The sequence below is a fragment of the Staurois parvus genome, unplaced genomic scaffold (genome assembly GCF_062004578.1).
Source record: "Staurois parvus isolate SC_StPar_1 unplaced genomic scaffold, SC_StPar_1.0 ptg000422l, whole genome shotgun sequence".
NCBI lineage: Eukaryota > Metazoa > Chordata > Amphibia > Anura > Ranidae > Staurois > Staurois parvus.
In genome coordinates this window covers 1,679,707-1,701,158 of record NW_028318218.1, presented here as the reverse complement: position 1 = coordinate 1,701,158, position 21,452 = coordinate 1,679,707, and the positions used below count along the sequence as shown (strand labels likewise).

The 21,452-nt window shown below is 43.1% G+C and overlaps 1 protein-coding gene across 1 annotated transcript in view; it reads right to left on the bottom strand.

Annotated features, from left to right (window-relative positions):
* Positions 1 to 1,210: 1,210 nt before the first annotated feature.
* Positions 1,211 to 21,452, bottom strand: part of LOC149454602 (nicotinamide N-methyltransferase-like) — a 33,837-nt gene continuing 13,595 nt past the window's right edge. Inside the window, exons 2-4 of the mRNA XM_089687239.1 lie at positions 13,749 to 13,906; positions 9,170 to 9,377; positions 1,211 to 2,399 (exon numbers count right to left, since the gene is read on the bottom strand). Of these exons, the coding sequence (XP_089543365.1) occupies positions 1,976 to 2,399; positions 9,170 to 9,377; positions 13,749 to 13,896 (780 nt within the window). The 5' untranslated portion in view covers positions 13,897 to 13,906 and the 3' untranslated portion in view covers positions 1,211 to 1,975. The remainder of the gene's footprint in view (positions 2,400 to 9,169; positions 9,378 to 13,748; positions 13,907 to 21,452) is intronic.

Sequence of the window (21,452 nt, the reverse complement as noted above, 5' to 3'; positions counted from 1 at the left end):
GGAACAGCAGCGTTTGGGCTGCAGAAACGCTGGCCATGTGTAAATGAGCCTAAATGCGTGTTAACCCTAGGTGCTTTTAGTGCTTAAGTGTTAATTCATTTCAATGGGCAGAATAAATTATCAGTCTGGCCAATTAAATTAACCCCCAAGTGCTTAATGCTTGTAAATGCGCCAAAACGCTTGTCAAAGATGAACTAGAGCGGAGAGGCCTTCTCGTCCGACATCAATGCCTGACCTAACAAATGTGCTTCTGGAAGAATGCTCAAACCTTCCCATAGAGCAGCCTTTCTCAACCAGGGTGCCCAGGAACCCTGGAGTGCCTTGAGGTTTCTTCAGGGGTGCCTTGGCAAAATGTCTAAAAATTGCCCAAAACTTGTATACAAGCCAGAGGGTGGAACAAGCCTGCCTTTTAGTTACACAAAGTCGCAGGTTTCTCATTGTGTACCATTTACGACCTTGTAGCCAAGGGTGTCCTGACAACCAATGGCATCATCAGTTGATAAGGAGAATGTCAGCTGTCTACACAGCATCCTAGTTTGACCCTCCCCATCAGTTCTGGGGTCACATTAGGTCAGTGGTGGAGAAAACACTGGGCAGGAAGAGAAACATTGGAATGCTAGTCAGTACCAGTGTGCAAAAAGTGTGTTTACTCTGGAAGAATAAATCGCCTAACGTTGGGTGTCCTACATGTGTGGATGTTGCTGTGTTATATAAAACTATTTGAATAGTTTTTCACATTTTAGAATGGGGTGCCCTTTTAAGATTCAAGATAGTCCCGAGGCACCCTTTCAAATTATGGACAGTCTTGAGGCACCCCATTCTAAAATGAGGTGCCTCAAGACTGTTCATAATTTTAAAAGATGCCTTGATTAAAAAAGGTTGAGAAACATTCCCATAGACACATTCCTAAACCTTGTGGACAGCCTTCCCAGAAGATTTGAAGCTGTTGTAGCTGCAAAGGGTGGGCCAACTCAATATTGAACCATACGGACCAAGACTGGGATGCCATTAAAGTTCATGTGTGTGGAAAGGCCCGATTCTTGGCAATATAGTGTATATTATAATATGTGTATTTAGCTGTTTGCATGGAGCTCAGCTTTAATAAATAAACTGAAAATCTGTTAACATAATTTTTTGGATCAAACAATAGAGACAACATTGGAGACTTTAACAAAAGTAATAGATCTTAGACCCTTAAAGCCCACACTAGTTTCGCAAATGTATTTAATGGGGTGAGATTACAAAGCATTAAAAAATACTTGGAAAATAAACTTCTGATTATTAGCCACTTGAAGGTTTTAGCCCCTTCATAATCAGAGCATTTTTTTGCTATTCGGCACTGAACTATTTTAACTGGCAATTGCTCGGTCATGCAACACTGTACGCAAATGAAATTTATATCAATTTTGTTCACAAAAATAGAGTTTTCTTTTGTTGTTATTTGATGACCACTGGATTTTTTTTAGTTTCTATTATATAAATGAAAAAAGAAAGAACATTTTGAAAAAAAAATTATATTTTTTACTTTCTGTTACAAAGCATATCCAATAAAAAACATAAAACAAATCAAATTTCTTCATAAATTTATGCCAATTGTATTCTGCTACATGTCTTTCCTAAAAAAAAAAAATCCCAATAAGTGCATATTGATTGGTTTGTGTGAAAGTTATAGCATCTACAAACTATGGTATATATACTGGAATTTACACAGCTATGATGCTATACTGGTAATGGCAGTGATCAGCAACTTATAGTGGAACTGTGATAGCGTGTCTTTTCTAAATACAAAGCGAGAGAGAGAGAGAGAGAGAGAGATTCCTATAATCATAATGTGGTATTTTCCTGATTACGCTATTGTTAGGAATGGAGGACACCCAACCTGAATAGAAAAAAAACGTAATTATGATTTTGTCCTCATTCACACAGAACAAATATATATGCAGTTTCAGTTTTTTTTTTTTTATAAATACAACCCTTATTCTTTTTTGACTGCAACAACAAAGAGTATGTGTGATTGGTCACACAAAGGACTTCTCATAGCAGACTGGTACAGCTCAGAATGGACGATGGAAAATCCTGCCTCCGTGATCGATTTTATCACAAAGTCGCTATCCACAGACAGAACAGAGTACTTGTGGCAGTGGATCTTGTAGAAGGTCATGTTAATGGGGATAAACATGACAAGGTGACCTCCGACATTCAGAAATGACACCAGCTTTCCCAAGTTAGTAGTATAAGTCTCGTGATCTTTGCTAACAAACTCCAGGTAGAAAGAGGAAAACACACAGTTCACAGGATTCAGTACTACTGGCTCCACAGGGTTGTCTTTAGAGAAATCACATTTTAAGACTTGTGTAACAGCTTTTCTCAACCTTTCCTCCTCCTCTTCCCATGTACTCCTGCAAAGGTTAAAGCAGATCTAAAATTTGGTTGGTTTAGTTTGCTATAGCATTGTATATTAAAACAATTATGTCATTTAGTAGCATAAAATACAGTTTTTACCACATTTGCCTGTTTTGTTGCATTTCGGTAATGCTGACTTCTCGCATCCTCTTTTAACTACTTCTTGTCTACATGCATACATTCCAGCATTAGCTGCATGGAATTTTTCCGGGTGAGATTCCTGCTAGCAACACCAGTGGACCATGCCTGCATGATGTTTGTCAATACAGTCACTTGCCACCACCAGAGGTGCACATGGGGACAACATAGGATCGCAGCTCACAGACAGTTGTCACCCCATAACAGCAAGGACCTTCATGGCAGGATAGCCAAGCATTATTTTAATGAAAGCTGCAGATTTAAAAAGTTTGAAAACAATTTTTCAAAATACATTAAATTGGTAGTAAACTCTTGTTAAAAAAAAAAACAAGTTTCTTCCTGCAAGGCAATATCATAATGTGCTAGCATGCACCGCACACTAGCTCATTATGAAAGACTTACCTGGAATCTAAACCCTCCAGCGATGTACTGTCACTGCTGCAGAAGCTTCCATCTTCACCCGATCTTTCTTCCAGGTTCGCAGGCTGTGGCCTGTTGAATGGCCGAGCCCGCAATGACGTCACTCGCACCCATGCCGAGGGTGTCTCAACTGCGGTGCACAGCTCTGAAGGAACGGCACGGGTGTCCTGCAGAGCGCATGCGCCAGTGACGTCATTAGCTGCCACCCACTAGAATATCTCCTAAATGTTGCATGTACATTTAGGAGATATTCATTTTACAGGTATGCCTTATCGTAAGCTTACCTGTACGTAAAAATAAAAAAGAGAATTTACTACCACTGTAACATGCTTGGTAATTGGGCTTAAGGCCTTATTTACATTGATGTACTTAAGCGTACACCGATCCCCGTGTAGGCAGTCACATTCATGTCAATTAGGACCCAGCAGTTGAACGGGCACAGCCGCTGTTCCCAATATGACATCCATGTGGGTGCAGGTGTGGGTCCCCAACACGAGACAGTGTGAGTTTGGGAACATGCATCTGTACCCACATGGAAGTTAAATTGGGAGTTGCCACTGCGTTCCAATTGACATGAATGGAATTGCCTGCACAGGGATGCACAGAACACCCGAACATCCTTCACATAGATGTATGCTTAAAGGATAAATTCACCTTTGTGAAAACAAATATATATATATATATATGCACATCTTTTTGCAGAAAAAACATGCATTTTTTTTTATTAAGAGCCTGTAAAGCATTGCACTCCTGACCACCAGATCACGAGTGCATTGCAAGGCTCCTGGAGACGGTCAGTGTAGCTGTCTGCCCATACCTCTTATGAGCAGGCAGTTACTAAATGACAGGAAGAGTCAATGAACTACCTTTGAACGCTCATCAGTGCCCTGGTAGTTCATTGAGAACTGGATGGAATTTTGTATTTTTTCAGCCAGACTATGTACCCATGTAACAAGTTGTCTACTGCAATGCCTGATGGTAGTTGTAGTTCTCCCGCTAGGAGGGCAGAGACTAGCATGGCCACATTTTTTTTTAATTGTGACAGGGTGCAGGCAGAAGATCTGGGCCCGCTGTCACAACAAGGGATTGGTGGGGGGGGGGGTTCGGGGACTGTTGCAACAGTAACATGTGTCCATGTGTCCAAGGGTGTGTCCATTCCTTTCACTCAGGTCTCAGATCACACTCAGCTCACTGTTAAGTAGTGTTGGGGTTATTTACTAAACCCGAAGAGTGCACAATCTGGTGCAGCTCTGCATAGAAACCAATCAGCTTCCAGATTTTATTGCCAAAGCTGAATTAAACAAGCTGATGTTAGAAGCTGATTGGCTACTATGCATAGGTGCACAAGATTCTGAGTGCTCTAGTTTTGGTAAATCTCCCCCTGTGTGATTTCAGATTACAGCCTTTGATCTGTGTGTTTTAGTGGGCTATAGAGTAGAGGGGGATACAAATAAACAGGTACAACTTATGTAGGAGAATTTGTTTTATCTCTGTGTATCACCTGAGGCCATTCGCTTCACTGGGTATATGTAAGGGTTTACAATCACTTTAAGCATGCTCCAACAATCTGTATCAAAGGAGGTAACATTCACAGTTAAGAATATTTAGCAGCCCAACCATTCACAGAAGGTTGAGACCCAGTGGTGTGAGATAGGGAGGTGATAAAGATGAGACCAAATTTTCTAGAGGGTTTTTTCTCCTGGACCAATACCAAGAGAATGGTGAGTTGAAAAATCCTATCTAACAAAATGTTGAACTACTGAGCATCTAAAAGATTCTTCACCCTTGAGGAAGCACCTATGGCTTTCCTACACTTAGGAGAAGTGGAGAGTGATGGGGATGAATGAGAAGGTAATATCTAAACCTTCTTAGCTATCCAGCCCTAGAAAGTTACAGTCATGATACCACTTGAACCTTGATTACTAAGAAGCTGATCTTGACTAAGTGTGGTCAGGCCCAGCACAGACTTCGAAGTCAAAGATATTGTTCTCAAAATGTACAGTTGCCAGACCTTTATTAAGGGTAATCGGCAGTTACACCAAATACATTATTCCACCTCCAAAGTTTAACTCCATACAACAAGGCTTTTATATATCAGTAACAGGGCAGTTCAAAAGTGCAGGGATTACATGTAGGAGGTTGCTTCAGATATGTTTCCTTCAGTGTGTACCCTTGAGGCTTTACAGAATTTACTTTCCTGGAAGAACCAGGTCCTAGCCAACACAGTGCGTAGAATTGCTCCAGACCAGAAGACTGGAAGTGTCCAGTCCCAGGTACCAGAGCGATCCTACAGATTTCCAGGAGCATCTCTATACTATCCCTATTTGTCAGGATCCCAATGCTAGACCTATCTCTCCTTCACAATCAGGTATCTGTAACTACCTGAAACCTCCTACACTGTGGAATTGTGCAAAACAATTCCAATTAAGTAACTGAGGACAGGACCTACCCAAATCTTCCTTATTCCACAACTTTAACAAAGTAAATGAACTTGGATTTCTTTAAAGTGATACCAAACCCAGGACCCTGCATTCACTATATCTGGTCTCCCAGGACCGTGCATTCACTATATCTGGTCTCCCAGGACCCTGCATTCACTATATCTGGTCTCCCACAGTACACAGAACATGGAAGTGCAATCTTAGTAAATATAAACTGCTAAATACCTTTTCTCACCAGCAGTTAGAGCAGTCTTGTGACTTCTGTCAGTGTCCAGCAGAGCACTGGTTAAAGCTTGCAGGAGTTTTTTTCTGCTCTAGGAGGATGCAAAACCCCTGACGTCTGTCTGGACAGTGCAGATCACATGCACTCTCCCAAGAAAAAAAAAACAACTCTCTAACAATACACACTAAACTGAGCATGTGCAGAGTGGTTAAGGGTTTTGTCTGTCTTATCAGGAGATAAGACGTGGAGATTTAAACAAGAAGAGGAACAGAAAAGTCAGGATCAAATGGCTTTTTTACACAATGGGGAGGACTAACTCCTTAGGTTCCACAGTGAGTATAACAAGCATTTACTGTATATACGGACTGATTTTACTGTTGTGGGGTAACACTTGAAAGAGGGTCACATTACTTTGGGGTAAATAGCATTACAGATGTCTATGACCAGTGTCTATCTGTTATTTAAGGCTTTTGCCCTACCAGTTTCTAACTCCCTGTTTACCAATATTGCAAACATATATGTCATCCTTGTATTAATCAAGCTACATTTTGCTTTTCCTTTACAGGTGAATGAAAAACGATATTACTTGTAAGCAAGTGTAGTGCTACCCTCTTGAGAGCCCCTGGTTTTGGGACCCTCTTTATTTCCTGCACAGCCAGGCAATACCCATTTTCCATGTGTAACCAGACAAAAGAAACAGTTCATGGGCTTGGGTTTTAATTTTATTAGGGAATTTAACTTGGATAGGGTAAGGGGTTATCGGATGCCCAACTTGATGGCAAAATTAAAATTTGAGAACAATTTCCTTCTCTAAACTATCACAAAAATGGCAGAAAATTGATTATGTTCCAGCCAGAACTATGACAGTCTTTACCAACATGATAGCTTGAAGGAGCTTTGAGTCCCCTTGAATGGATATTAGCAAAGCCCCAACTTGTAGGAGCTCTTACTCCCCTTAATAAATACAATACCAGCCCACCTGGCTACACTATCTGTCTGATCTCAGTACAAGGCATTAGGTAAACTATGTACTGTCCCCTTAAGACTTGCCAGGAACTTGCATCAATCAGACTTCTCCATTGTAGGCCCAGGGGCTGTAAAGGCAATCACACGTTTCTTCTTCTGCAGCTGTGGATAGAACCACTTTCAGGCCTTTGTAGTTGGGCTTGTTCCTCTCCAAGATTTGCAGGCTGTCCTTCCTTGGTGAACTGCAGGACAGTAGAGCTCCCTCTTTCAGCTATTCTCTTTCCTCCTTCAGCTTTCAGCCTCCAGCCTGGAGGCAGACCCCCCCCTTCTCCGGGGCCCCCTCCCAGGCTACACAGCAGCACCTCTCAACACTCCATCTTCCACCCAACTCCCCTGCTGGCCAGGCTCTATCATATACTGTATATGGGCTGTCTGCCACACTGCCAGGCCTCCTACCCAGGGGCGGACTGACCATTTGGACACTCGGGCACTGCCGAGGGCTCGGGGTCAGTAGGGGGCCCCATGAGATGCCCCTGGTACCTTTCATAAGCTTTTTTGGGAGTGGTTTGAGTGTGGGCAAGGACACAGAGGCCCCATGATCCCCTATTGTCCGGGGGCCCAATGAGCTGTCAGTCCACCCCTGCTCCTACCTGTAATTGGCCAGACTCCCATAAATATACACATCAGCCCCTCCCCTATTGACTTTTAGAAACGTCTCCAAGCTTTTAGAGCAGGGGGAGGTACCAGAGAACTGACCTGTAGAGCCCTCCAGCTCTGACCTGAAGTAACACACTGATTAAACCCAGGCTTCAAACTACGCTAAACAAACTATGTACACCAGAGGGCACTACACAAGTACTACTAATATTGTAACATACAGCTGAAAGGTTTTTTTTACATGACTTTCACATTTGTATTGTGCTTCAATTGTTTGAGATTGCCTCTCAAGGCTTCTTGTTAGCCCTTTACTACAATAGCTCATTAACCAAATTGGAGGCTAGTGAGGTTAAAGGTAATGTGACAACAATTGACATGAAAAGTCAGGATTTACATAACATTTCAGCTGCCTCTATGTCTGGATCTGCTGGAGATAAGAGTTCAGAAAGGCAGGCAAGTGCCGAAGCCCCTCTAGACAGCAGGTGGAGAGGAAAAGGAAACCGGTCGACTTAATTCTCTGTCTTTGAACTGTGAAAGGTCACAACCTCCCTGTTTCCAGGGTTTCCTTTTGGTGGTTAACTTTTCCTCTCCATCAGAGGTTTATAGGGGCTTCAACACTTATTGGCTCACCCTCTGATGATGTGCGTAGCACGTAACGCGTAAGGAGGAGCCTGCTCGTGCTGCTGACGTCACGCCGTCGGAGCATCGTGGAGCTCCAGCGACCATTTCACTTCTGGGACGGTTAGTGTTTGCTTTACCGTTCCCACTGTTTGTTGGATGCATCCCTTTTTTTATTTAATAAACATCTGCTAAATCATACTACACGATGGGCACCTCTTTGTTTTGACCCCGTGCGGGTAGTATTTTTTTCCAGACACTGTGTTGCTCCAAGTTTATCCAGAGAGGGAGGCTCCTACCACCATAAGAGCAACACCCACATATCTCTTAAGGGGAACTCTGATTCGGAGCATTAATACCTGTGATCCCGGACCTGATTCATCGTGAGAGGGAAGCCCTTCTGCCCGCTGATCCAGATGTGTATACCTAGTGACACCAAGGAGCATTTTATATACCGCACTATATCAAGTGCACTTCCGGTGAGTGGGCACTTCTTCTATTTAGTATAAGGAACCTTCACCGGTCTGGAATTCTGTGGACTATTTATCTATTAATTTATTTATTTTTCATTGAGAATATAATTTCTATAAAGCGCTGCACTATTTTTATGTTAAATTGTTTGAGATTGCCAATCAAGGCTTCTTGTTAGCCCTTTACTACAATAGCTCATTAAGCAAATTGGAGGCTAATGAGGTTAAAGGGAATGTGACAACAATTGACATGAAAAGTCAGGATTTACATAACATTTCAGCTGCCTCTATGTCTGGATCTGCTGGAGATAAGAGTTCAGAAAGGCAGGCAAGTGCTGAAGCCCCTCTAGACAGCAGGTGGAGAGGAAAAGGAAACCGGTCAACTTAATTCTCTGACTTTGAACTGTGAAAGGTCACAACCTCTCTGTTTCCAGGGTTTCCTTTTAATGGTTAACTTTTCCTCTCCATCAGAGGTTTATAGGGGCTTCAACACTTGCCTGTCCTGCTCAAATCTCTTCCAGATTTGATTTTTATTGAAGTCTATCTCAGCTAATACATTTTTTCATCATCTGGTCAGTTTAAATTGCAAGGTTTGTGCCAGGTTACTTTAGTTACTGCTCAGATGAACTGATTTTACCATTAAAAGTGAGTCCGCTGCTTTCACTAGGGTCAGACCTGAACTATAACACACTCATAGATATGATATAATAATCACCCAGTGTAGCCAGTTTTTATCTCATGATCTAAAGGTGCTTGTAGACACAAGAGTTGAAAATTTTATGATAATGTTAGGTTAGCAGCTTCAGACATACACAGCGTTTAACAGATCTTACCTTCCCCCCTTTTGCACACTCATATGCTTGGCTGCATGAGACCAGTGAACAGCATCCGGGTCGTTTTTCAGCCATTTCTTTATTTCAGATATACTGGCGTCTGCTGAATCCAGAATAATGATCTCCTTGAAGTAATCAGTGAAAACAAACAAATGGGCAAGGGTTGGGCCAGTGACTAAGTCAATCATCGTGCCTCCCTTAAGAATACCTGCAAATGGTTAATGTGATTATTTGTGAAAACAGATCATTTGTTTTGTTCAATTTTAGGCAATACAGTAAATCAGCAAACTGAAAATACAGCATTCTTTGGGTGATCATTTCAGGGTTATTAGGGTTCTGTATGGCACAGATCCTTCAACACACATACATACCCCTACCCATCCTCCCCCATACTGTACTGAGCAGGGTGGTTATGTATCCAAAAATGTGACAAATAGATGTCCGTAAAAATATAAGACATCCAAAGTTACAGTCATAAATTAATTTGATTAATTCTCTCTATGGTTCCATTCCCTCTCAAACACTGCATGGATCTATATGCTATGCAGCACCCTATGGAGTAATAAATCTCACCCCATCGCACCAACTTTCATAGCACGTTACCACAAGTTAGTGGACTGAATGAGCCCTAAGAGGATGTGTTTTAGCATCGTGCAACCTAGTGATGTACTAAGGGGATGTGGTTTGCACAGGGTTCGGACTCACTGGGGGCACTGCGACCACCTGACATTTATTTTTTTTTACACAGTAACATGCAAAAAAGAAAAATTTCAGAGAGCCACAGCACCCCCAGTGAGTCAGCACCTTCTACTAGCTCAGTGTAACTGGTATTTTCCTATTCCTGATCCGTCATTCTCCTTCCCTTCTCCAGACTGTATGTGCCTCTACTATGAGGGCTCTCAAAATTTGTAGTTAGGACCACAAAATATTGTGGCTCTGTGGCTTACATATGTACAGTGGGGCAAAAAAGTATTTAGTCAGCCAGCAATTGTGCAAGTTCTCCTACTTAAAAAGATGAGAGAGGCCTGTAATTGGCATCATAGGTAGACCTCAACTATGAGAGACAAAATGAGAAAAACAATCCAGACAATCACATTGGCTGATTTGGAAAGAATTTATTTGCAAATTATGGTGGAAAATAAGTATTTGGTCACCTACAAACAAGCAAGATTTCTGGCTCTCACAGACCTGTACCTTCTTCTTTAAGAGGCTCCTCTGTCCTGCACTCATTACCTGTATCAATGGCACCTGTTTGAACTTGTTATCAGTATGAAAGACACCTGTCCACAACCGCAAACAGTCACACTCCAAACTCCACTATGGTGAAGTCCAAAGAGCTGTCGAAGGACACCAGAAGGAAAATTGTAGACCTGCACCATGCTGGGAAGACTGAATCTGCAATAGGCAAGCAGCTTGGTGTGAACAAATCAACTGTGGGAGCAATAATTAGAAAATGGAAGACATACAAGACCACTGATAATCTCCCTCGATCTGGGGCTCCACGCAAGATCTCACCCCGTGGGGTCAAAATTATCACAAGAACGATGAGAAAAAATCCCAGGACCACACGGGGGGACCTAGTGAATGACCTGCAGAGAGCTGGGACCAACGTAACAAAGGCTACCATCAGTAACAAACTACGCCGCCAGGGATTCAGATCCTGCAGTGCCAGACGTGTCCCCCTGCTTAAGCCAGTACATGTCCGGGCCCGTCTGAAGTTTGCTACAGAGCATTTGGATGATCCAGAAGAGGATTGGGAGAATGTCATATGGTCAGATGAAACCAAAATAGAACTGTTTGGTAGAAACACAACTCGTCGTGTTTGGAGGAGAGAGAATGCTGAGTTGCATCCAAAGAACACCATACCTACTGTGAAGCATGGGGGTGGCAACGTGCTGTGGGGCTGTTTCTCTGCAAAGGGACCAGGATGACTGATCCATGTACAGGACAGAATGAATGGGGCCATGTATCATGAGATTTTGAGTACAAACCTCCTTCCATCAGCAAGGGCATTGAAGATGAAACATGGCTGGGTCTTCCAACATGACAATGATCCCAAACATACCGCCCGGGCAACGATGGAGTGGCTTCGTAAGAAGCATTTCAAGGTCCTGGAGTGGCCTAGCCAGTCTCCAAATCTCAACCCCATAGAAAACCTTTGGAGGGAGTTGAAAGTCCGTGTTGCCCAGCGACAGCCCCAAAACATTACTGCTCTAGAGGAGATCTGCATGGAGGAATGGGCCAACATACCAGCAACAGTGTGTGCCAACCTTGTGAAGACTTACAGGAAACGTATGACCTCTGTCATTGCCAACAAAGGATATATAACAAAGTATTGAGATGAACTTTTGATATTGACCAAATACTTATTTTCCACCATAATTTGCAAATAAATTCTTTCCAAATCAGCCAATGTGATTGTCTGGATTTTTGTTCTCATTTTGTCTCTCATAGTTGAGGTCTACCTATGATGCCAATTACAGGCCTCTCTCATCTTTTTAAGTGGGAAAACTTACACAATTGGTGGCTGTTCTTCTGTAGGTTCCCCACTCCTACCCCTGCACACTTCACCTGTCCCCAGCAGGAGCAAGCCATTCCCTTGGTTGGAGTTGAGGAAGACCCGGCTGCCCCGGCCGTCAATCCTTCATGCTGAGTTACCGCTCTCTGCCCCGTCCTCTCCCTCTGGAGCCGCACTTCACCCAGAGCCACCATCTTAACCACTGCTGAACACAGGCTGAAATTCTTTTGTGGTCATTGGGGGTGTTGTGTTGGTGGACAGCAGTGGCGGATGGTTGTGGTCACGGCCGGGGATGGAGTCTGATTTTAGTGTTACCTAGGGCAGCACAATGGGTAAATACACCACTGGGCTGCATCTGGGAGGGGGGGAGTTGGATGGTTAGGGGTAGTCAATCTGTACTGATGGTCTGTGATGGGGAGTGCAACCTGTGCTGGTGGGTTGATCTGTGCTGGAGGGGGCAAGCTGTGCTCGGGAAGTTAGTCTGTGCTGGGAGTTGGTGGTCTGTGCTGGGGGGGATTGGTCTGTGCTGAGGGGTCTGTGCTGGGGGGTCAGTTTGTGCTGGGAAAGGTGGTCTGTGCTGTGGGGGATAAGGAGTCTGTACTGAGAATTTTGTGGGGGAGGGGGGATCATCTGTACGGAGGGGTTTGTGCTGGGAGGCACTGGCCTGTACTGAGGGGTCTGTGTTGGAAGGGGAGTCTGAACTGATGGGTTTGTGCTTGGGGGTGCAGCTGTACTGAGAGGTCTGTGTTGGTCGATGGTCTTTGATGCTCTACACGCCTGACCCCTGCACTATAGACATTAGCAAAACTAGAGCAGACAGAATCTGGATCAGATGTACATGGCAAATCAGCTGCTATTTTTCATTTTCAAACTCCTGACTACTGTACTGGTTCTGGTACATGCGGCTGTTCCTATCCCCGGGACTTCCATCTACCACCATAGGAGGTGGTTTAAGACTCTCCTTCAGATGTGAACGTCCATTGCATTGGAGCTACCGCCGAGTGTTGATGCTGTGTGCATTCCTCTCTGTATGGATGCTGATTTCATCTTTTTTATGTAAGTTGCTACAATAAAATTGGGTCTTATTTGATTCAAATACTGACCCCTGGTCTGTTTATGAGGTCTGTGGGAAGTATTCAGAGAAGGTGATGTCACTTGGATGAAGTTCCATTCCTACTATGGATTCTATGCTGGTTTTATTTACCTTAGGGTAATTATGCACTCTTACTTTATTGTGTGCAGTGGATTTATTTAGATTTATTTAGTTTAATTTTGTTGTTCACGATTGTTGTGTCACTCAAGTTTTTGGATGTAACACGTGTGGCACATTTATGAGATCTTAAGAGAACACACTATGTTCAGGTTTTATTCTGTTTGAGGTATATGAAGAATATTTGGAATCCATCATCGACTCTTTTGAGGATCCGAGCCTTTTGGATTTGTTTCAAGTATTTTGGACTCTATTTTTGGACTTTGATTTGACTTTATTTATTTATTTATTCAAGTCTGCTTTATTAATTATGTAGATACATTACCCCTGAATTTCCAAGTTGTGTGTAGAAAAACTTATGTAATGGAACAGTTTCACTTTACAATTAGTATGGTATACAGTGTTTTTTATAGCTTGGTGTATAGGCACTGTTGTGATTTAGGGCTCGTTTACACCGCAAACCCAATGATCGGTGTGCAGTTCGTTTGCAGTTCTTTTGCATTTGTGGTACATTTTTGGACATTATTTATGACTTTTTTTCATGAGTTGCATTTATGTGCATTTGCGGTGTGATCTAGTAAGTTAACATGCAAAAAAATATAGCATGTTGTACCTTTTTTTTTAAACGCACCACAATGGTGTAAACTAGGCTCATGAGAATACATTTATTTTCCTTGCAGATGTAATAGTACTGAAATTTACAAGTCTGCTCAACTGCATGAGCCTTTAGCCAGCTGGCAACCTTTGTCATCATTTTATGACTGTTTGGTACAGTACACCATCTGTCCCACAAGGAGAGTGAAAGACTGTGCTGGGTGCTGATGATGGAAATAAAATGATTCTGAACATACCGGAGCTAAATGTCCTTGTCAGCATCCGACCTGGGTGTATCACCAAAGCATCAAAAAACTCTTTATTTTCAGGATCGTTATATGTCTTCATAAGTGCTATGGGGTCATATAGATCATCATGGTAATCTTTGTGTAATGAGGTATCCATATCAGATTTCCTAAATGAAGAAGAAGAAGACACAATTTTAATAGTAAAAAAACGGATACTCACTTTAAACTAATGGTGCATTCCTGCTTCAACCCCCCCATTGATAGTGGGGCACTCCTTAGGCACCCCTTTGTAAACAATAGTTACAGTATCATGCTGCAGTTTACATTTGTTTGTTGGTTCAAATACTGTATAATAAATCAATGGTTGAATATATTTGTGACACAATTTATCACCTGCAGGAGGTGACACTATGTACTTAAAGTGACACGAAATGATGTCCTTATTCTCTAAATATAATCCATACACATCCACTAATCCACATTAATGGCCCTGTAATCTATTTTTCATGAAATTATTTCTTACTGTGTTTTTCTGCCTCCTTGTGATGTCTTCTGTGAGCTCCCAAACCTCTGTTTTTCCCCTTCACTTTGGAACCAGCAGTGCACTTTAGTTACAGCCATGTGCACTACTCTCTGCACGCTACAAATCCCAGTGTGTTGTATCAAGAACATGACAGACATCTGAGACGTGTCACTTACATGAGCCAAAGCCTTACCCCAGCTGAGAGAACTATACTACTCACAAGTTAAAGTTTTGGCTTTGAAGTGGGCTGTCATGGACAAGCTAAAAGAATACTTGTACGGGACAGAATATGAGGTTGAGGCAGACAACAACCTGCTCACGTATGTTCTTACCACGGCCAAACTGGATGGCAAGGGACATCAATGGTTGATGGCACGATCTGGGTTCTGTTTCAGTTTATCAGTTTGAAATACCACCCTGGAATAAGGAACAGGGACTCTAATGTTCTGCCAAGACCCTATAACTCAGAGACTCCTAAGGAAAAGTGGACTTCATTGAACTCAGGAGTGCAAGCTTTGTGTCAACGATTCAAGTATAGAGCCAAGGGTCAACAGAGGCCAAGGCTAATCTCAGCAGCTGGTTGCTACACAATTGGTGTCTCCTTAGCACTGCTCTTCCTGTGCTGGCAATTTCCAGCAAGGAGGGAGCAACAAGCATTGGCTAAGGTGCAATGTCCTGCCTGGTGGCTTAAAGGGATTACCAGCCAAGGATACACTCATATTATCTTAAAGCAAACCTTTCCCACTTTCAATTACAATTACCTCAGCATGCAGTTCTCCTTGCACAAGTCCGTTTACATCCGGCTGCCCATGCAGCCATCATGGGTCTGCCCCTGTCTACTGTGTAAATATGGACACAAGCTGAATGGGCATGGATATCAAAAAATGGACATCTGTCCTATTCAACTTCAACTGATTCAGCAGGGTATCCACTTGTTGGCAGGTTGAAATTAACTAGATAGGTGGTGCCTGGATGGGAGGGTAGGGGTTAATGCCTTTCAGACTGTTTAAGTCTTTTTGGCAGGATCTCTGGGTCTGACCCATTGCTCCAGTAGATATAAAAAAGGGTCAGTGGGCCGAGTCTGAGAGAGTCATGGGGGATTGTTTGGCCTAATTTGCTTCTGTGTTGTACAGTCTTTGTAGTTTTTTCCGGTTCCCCAGGGAGAGCCGTACCCGAGAGGAGTGCAAGGATGTCACACTCTGCCATCAAGATGTAAAGTCATCCAAGCTTGGGGTTCGCACCGAAGACACCAGCCGTTGGAGAATGCCTCTGATGGACCCTGTAATCACATGGACTCTACCTCTGCAGGTATGCCTGGGCAGCACAAAGCCTGGTTAGGAGTAAAGACTGGACTTAGGCTGTTGACTGTTTTATTGAAGTTCTACTGGACTATCATGTCTGCTTTGGACTCTTTTGTAACACTGCCCTTTTAACTAAGTGATGCATGGATACTTTGCCTTTTGCTTGGTCTGAAGTTACTGAAAGGGGTGTAATGCAAGTAACCAGCACTATCACACAGTTTAAAACGTGGGTTACTTCCACATGGGGAATGAAGAGACAGCATGTTAAAAGTCATTCTAATGCAAGTTATACATGTGGTTGCCTTGAGCAACGAAGGAACAGTCAGCAAACAGTTTGTCATAACGTATTCCTGATATGGGTGGTAATGCCTCTAGCTGTGAGGGAGATGTTGTCGGCACTCCCTACGCTGCTTTCCATCTCCCTTTAGCAACCTGAACGGAACTGCAGAGGTGTCCATCCTGTACAGAGGTACATAGGTTCAAGAGTTAAAGTCAAGTGCACGTCGGAGCCTGTGCTATGTGTGTGGTGGGATTCCATGCTGCTACTGGGGCTGGTAGTGGGAAACGCTGGAGGTAGCTGTAGTCAGTGTTCGGCACAGCCCACCAAATTGCAAGCTACAGTGGGAAGATGTACATTTACACAGGGACCCAAGAGTAACTGGAAGACAGTTGTGCAAGTCTACATGGTGTACCTTCATCTCTAAGATAAGAGGCCTGCCTTAAGTTCGAGCATTCCCTGATCACAACCTCAGCCTTGTCCCAGGGCATTGATGAAAATGGCACAGAGCAAAGGTACCCCACGTGTGTGAAGTAGAGTAACCCTGTACAATGTGCCTAGCGTAGCTCAGAAGAACCCGGAGAGATGTAGGATTGAACACTACAGTGTCTCTCACCATCTCCATAGCCCAGCTTCTATTGCACCAGTCACTGGTGGCGCCTGCAGGACATTTTGAGGAATGGTCATCTCTCATATACAGAGATGCGCTTGTTTCATTACTTCCTTTAAGAGTGTTTTTAATCCTTTGCTATTAAATACAGTGTTATTACTACACTCAGACGGGCACCACCTGTGTCTTTTCTCCTGTCCTTGCATACAGAGCTGGCTTGTTCCGAGGATGGCTGCCGTCTTTTTGTGCTAAAAATATTCCAGGCAGATTGCCTGAGAGACCCTTACAAGGACTTACTGTACACCAATGCATTTACATACCCTGTTTTAAGTACTTGTATGCCAATATTGCCATTATCAGCTTTTACTTTATAATTTTTCACCCTTACACTACTTTACTCCTGTGCGCCAGAGTTACTCGTTTTTTAGCTTCACTTTACTGGTTGCTATGAGCAGCTTCGCTTTACTGGTTGCAATGGGCAGCAGCGTCACTTTACTGGTTGCTACGAGCAGCTTCACTTTACTGGTTGCTACGAGCAGCTTCACTTTACTGGTTGCTACGAGCAGCTTCACTTTACTGGTTGCAATGGGCAGTAGCTTTGCTTTACTGGTTGCAATGGGCAGTAGCTTCGCTTTACTGGTTGCAATGGGCAGCAGCATCACTTTAGTGGTTGCTACGAGCAGCTTCACTTTACTGGTTGCAATGGGCAGTAGCTTCACTTTACTGGTTGCAATGGGCAGTAGCTTCACTTTACTGGTTGTTATGAGCAGCTTCGCTTTACTGGTTGCAATGGGCAGTAGCTTCACTTTACTGGTTGCTATGAACAGCTTCACTTTAGTGGTTGCAATGGGCAGCAGCTTTACTGATTGCTCACTCACTTTACTGATTGCTAAGGGCAGCAACTTCACTTTACTGGTTACTAAGGGCAGCAGCTTCACTTTAGTGGTTGCAATGGGCAGCAGCTTCACTTTAGTGGTTGCAATGGGCAGCAGCTTCACTTTACTGGTTGCTATTGGCAGCAGCTTCACTTTAGTGGTTGCTATTGGCAGCAGCTTCACTTTAGTGGTTGCAGCAGCCCCAGACAGTGAAGCAGAGCAGTGAATCACAGAGGGATGGGGAGAGGTTGCGGATCTGCATTGTGTGAGCCCAGCAGAGAGGAAGGGATCACAGAGCCTTGTGTCAGGAGAACTTTGAGAAAAGTTCTCCTTACCTTGCAGTGTGGTCTCCTGCTTCTTCTGGTTTGCTGGTGTGTAGCGCCGGGTCTGGAGTGCTGAGTGAGCTCCCTCTACTGCTGACAACACTCCACCCGCACTATTAGAGTGTCCTGAGGTCTAAAAAAAAAACACACACAGATGGGCGCCCCTCTTGGAAGGGCACCTGCAGACACATGCCTACAGTGCCTATTGGGAAATCTAGCCCTGGAAAGGGCTGCAACCTGGTGTCATCATCAAGAAAAGTAGCCTAAGGGCCACTAGGGTCACCAGCCTATCGCTCTTTGTGGGGTTCTCTGGTGAAAACCAAGTTGTCACTTAGACTGTACACCCCGGGCAAGCCCATGTCTCCTGCCAAAAGTGTCAATCCCAACACATACTCAGCTACTAACCCTGCTTACATTCATTTGTGCCTTTGTTATATCTGCTCAGGGATAATCTTTAAAGCGGTATTAAACCCAAAACCATAATTGTCATATATTGCAGCTTACCACTCATTAGATGTGGTGGCTGCTTCAGTTTTTTTTTTTTTTTAGGCTTTTTTCCCTTGATCCGGCCACTAACACACCTGTACTATGCAGACACCAATCGGGATGAAGGAGCACAGGGGCACCTTTGGACAACAGCATTGTCAGTCTGGGGGAGGGGTGTGTTAGATGTATTAGCAAATGTAAATTCACTGACAACTTCAGCCAAACTCCAGCTAATATTTTAAAGGCATTTACAAAAAACAGCTTTTTTTCCTTTTGGGATAAGAGTTGTACATGGATAAATAAAAGCTGATCGTTTTAAGCACTCCTGCTAGTGGTAAATGGTATGTCACATCCAAGTAACTGCAGGACAGCTTTTCTGTTGAACAACAACAAACTTACTGGCTGGATCAGATGAAAATAGAAGAAAGAATGCCTGAAAAAGAAAAGGTAATGCAGCCGTTGCATCTAAGAATTGGTAATGCAATATAATAAATGTTTTCTTTTGAGTTTGATACGCTTTAGGTGACCCGCTATAATATTCCTCATCACATCTTTCCCGGGAAATAATTAAAGTTCATGTGAACCCTCACCTTGTAAAACAACAAAATTCAGTTTAACCACTTGCCCCCCGCCCTATGGCCGAATGGCGGGCGGCAAATGTCATCAGCGTTCCGGGTGGACGCCATATGGCGTCCTCCCGCACATGCGCAGATTCCGCTCTTACAGAGCGGCGCGATCTGTCACCGGCCGTGTACCTCAGACACGGCCGATGACAGATCTGAGTATCGGCCCCGTTGCCGGTACCATGTGACCTGCTGTGACCAATCACAACAGGTCACATGACAGTTGTATACAATGGATGGCTTCATTCATGCCATCCATTGTATACTAGTGTCTAGCTGTGAATGGTCACAGCTAATCACATGCACATGTCATGTGATTAGCTGTGGCCAAATCACAGCTAAGCACAAAAAAACAAAACAAAAAAAAAAACCCTGAATGAATCGATGTCATTCAGGTAAATGCTTGCTTATAGCAAAGTAATTCTTTGCTATAAGCAAATTGTGTAAAAAAAAAAAAAAAAATACTGATCACTTCCCCAAAGTTACTATGGTAACATTGTACTACTTTGGTCATAGTGAAATATGAAAAAAAAATCTTAAAAAAAAGAAAAAAAATTTAATAAAAAAAAAACAAATATATATATATATATGTTTTTTTTCATACTGTCACCAGTCAGTGTCCCTGATCACCGCCATGCCAGTTATATGATGACGCTGTACTGCACTGGTGACAATATGTAAAAAAAAAATTGTGAAACTAATTTTTTTAATTTTTAAATTTTCCGAAAAATTATGACAAATAAAATACAACTTCAAAAAACTCGCCATGCCTCTTATGAAGTATGTCGGACTGTCTACTTTGCAAAAAGGGGTCATTTGGGGGATATCTGTATTGTTCTGACATTCTTGGACCTCAAGAAATTAGATTGGCTGTCAGTACTTCAGGATTGATCAATATTCAGATATATCTCATAGTTTGTGAACTCTATAACTTTCCTACAAACTAAATAATACATCCTAATTTGGGTTATTTTCACCAAAGACATGTAGCAGAATACATCTCGGCCTAAATTTATGAAGAGCAATTATTTATTTGCAAACATTTATAAGAGAAACAAAGAAAAACTTTTTTTTTTCAAAATGTTTGGTCTTTTTTTGTTAATTTAGCAAAAAATAAAAACCCCAGCGATGATTAAATACCACCAAAAGAAAGCTCTAGTTGTGTGAAGAAAATGATAAAATTTAGTTTGGGTACAATGTTGTATGACCGCGCAATTGTCATTCAAGGTGTGAGCGCGCTGAAACCTGAAAACTGGCCTGGGCAGGAAGGTGTAAAATTGCCCGGTATTGAATTGGTTAAAATAGAAATATAAGTCAAAAGATTTGTGTATACATGAAAAAAAACATTATTAACACATTTGTTTCTTTTTTTAAAAAATGATCATCATATGACCTCTGTTCTCAGCTGCGTAAGAGGTAGGGGGGGACAAGGGGGGTGGAGACTAAGGAGCGGAGACTGGGGGTGGAGACATGAGGGGGGAGTTGTTAGTAGGAGGGAGACAAAGCAATACACTGATCTTCCCAGTCAGGAGTTGAGTGTGTGTGTGTGTGTGTGTGGGGGGGGGGGGGGGGGGTGCATGATCACAGGTCTGACCATTGGAGAACAGGCAGGCTGTTTTCCCTGCACAGCCAGAAAACTGACCCTTCTGGGAAGGATCTGCTTCTATGCCTAGTGTGGTCAGTTTGAAATAGAAAAACAGGGGGACTGGCAGGATTACCAGGTATTTACGCAAAGGAAGCAATGCAACGATAGCAGTATACGTTTTAACACACGTACATGGTACAACAGACACATATCAAGAATATGAAATGGTGGGGTAACAAACACTTTATGTTATTTAGGGAGGTGAGATGAGAGGTGGAGGAGCTGGGCCAGCAGAGACAGTAAAAAGACCCTCCCAGAAAAGGATGGAAGTATAAGGTAAAGACCCGATAAAAAATACTTCATTAATAAAGGGTACAGTGTGCAAGTTACAGCAGCCTACGCGTTTCGGTAAAATAAAACCCTTACTCATAGCCAGAAACGCGTAGGATGCTGTAACCTGCGCACTGTACCCTTTATTTATGAAGTACTTTTATCAGGAGAACGAGTTGCCGGCTCTTCACCTCATACTTTCATGCTGTATAAAGTGCCAGGACACTGCAAGCTTTGGAGCACCATTGGTCTACCTCCAGAGGGGATCATCTAGGCATACATCTTAATTTGTGGACTCCCAGAAAAGGAGCTGGCTATGACATTCACGAAGTGAGGGGGCTGTGCTAGGGAGTTGACTTTCTTTAAGTTGTCAAATTTTCTAGCTCCATGCCACAGTTCTGGTTCAAACACCAAGATCTAGTTCAACCTCATAGGGAGAGTCTCCATGAAATAACTTTACCTATGTTTACACATTTGGATTTTAACATGAGGGGCGATCAAAGGGTTACCTGTGTGCTGGGAGTGTTTTACTAGGGGGCTGTGTCAGTGTACTTCACTGTAAGCACACTGCTTTGGTTGGCTGTGCTGTGCACAGCCATCCAGAGCAGTGTGCCCGAGCTGACAGGGAGGAGGACTGTTAGTAAACAAAACAGTTCTCCTCCCTGTCGGAGCTCTTCGATAATCACCGGGCGCCGGCGAGTAATCAATGGCTAGGACCCGGTGTCTGACAGCGGTGGCCGCATTTTACCCTACCCGGAAATGCAAAATCACATAAATATA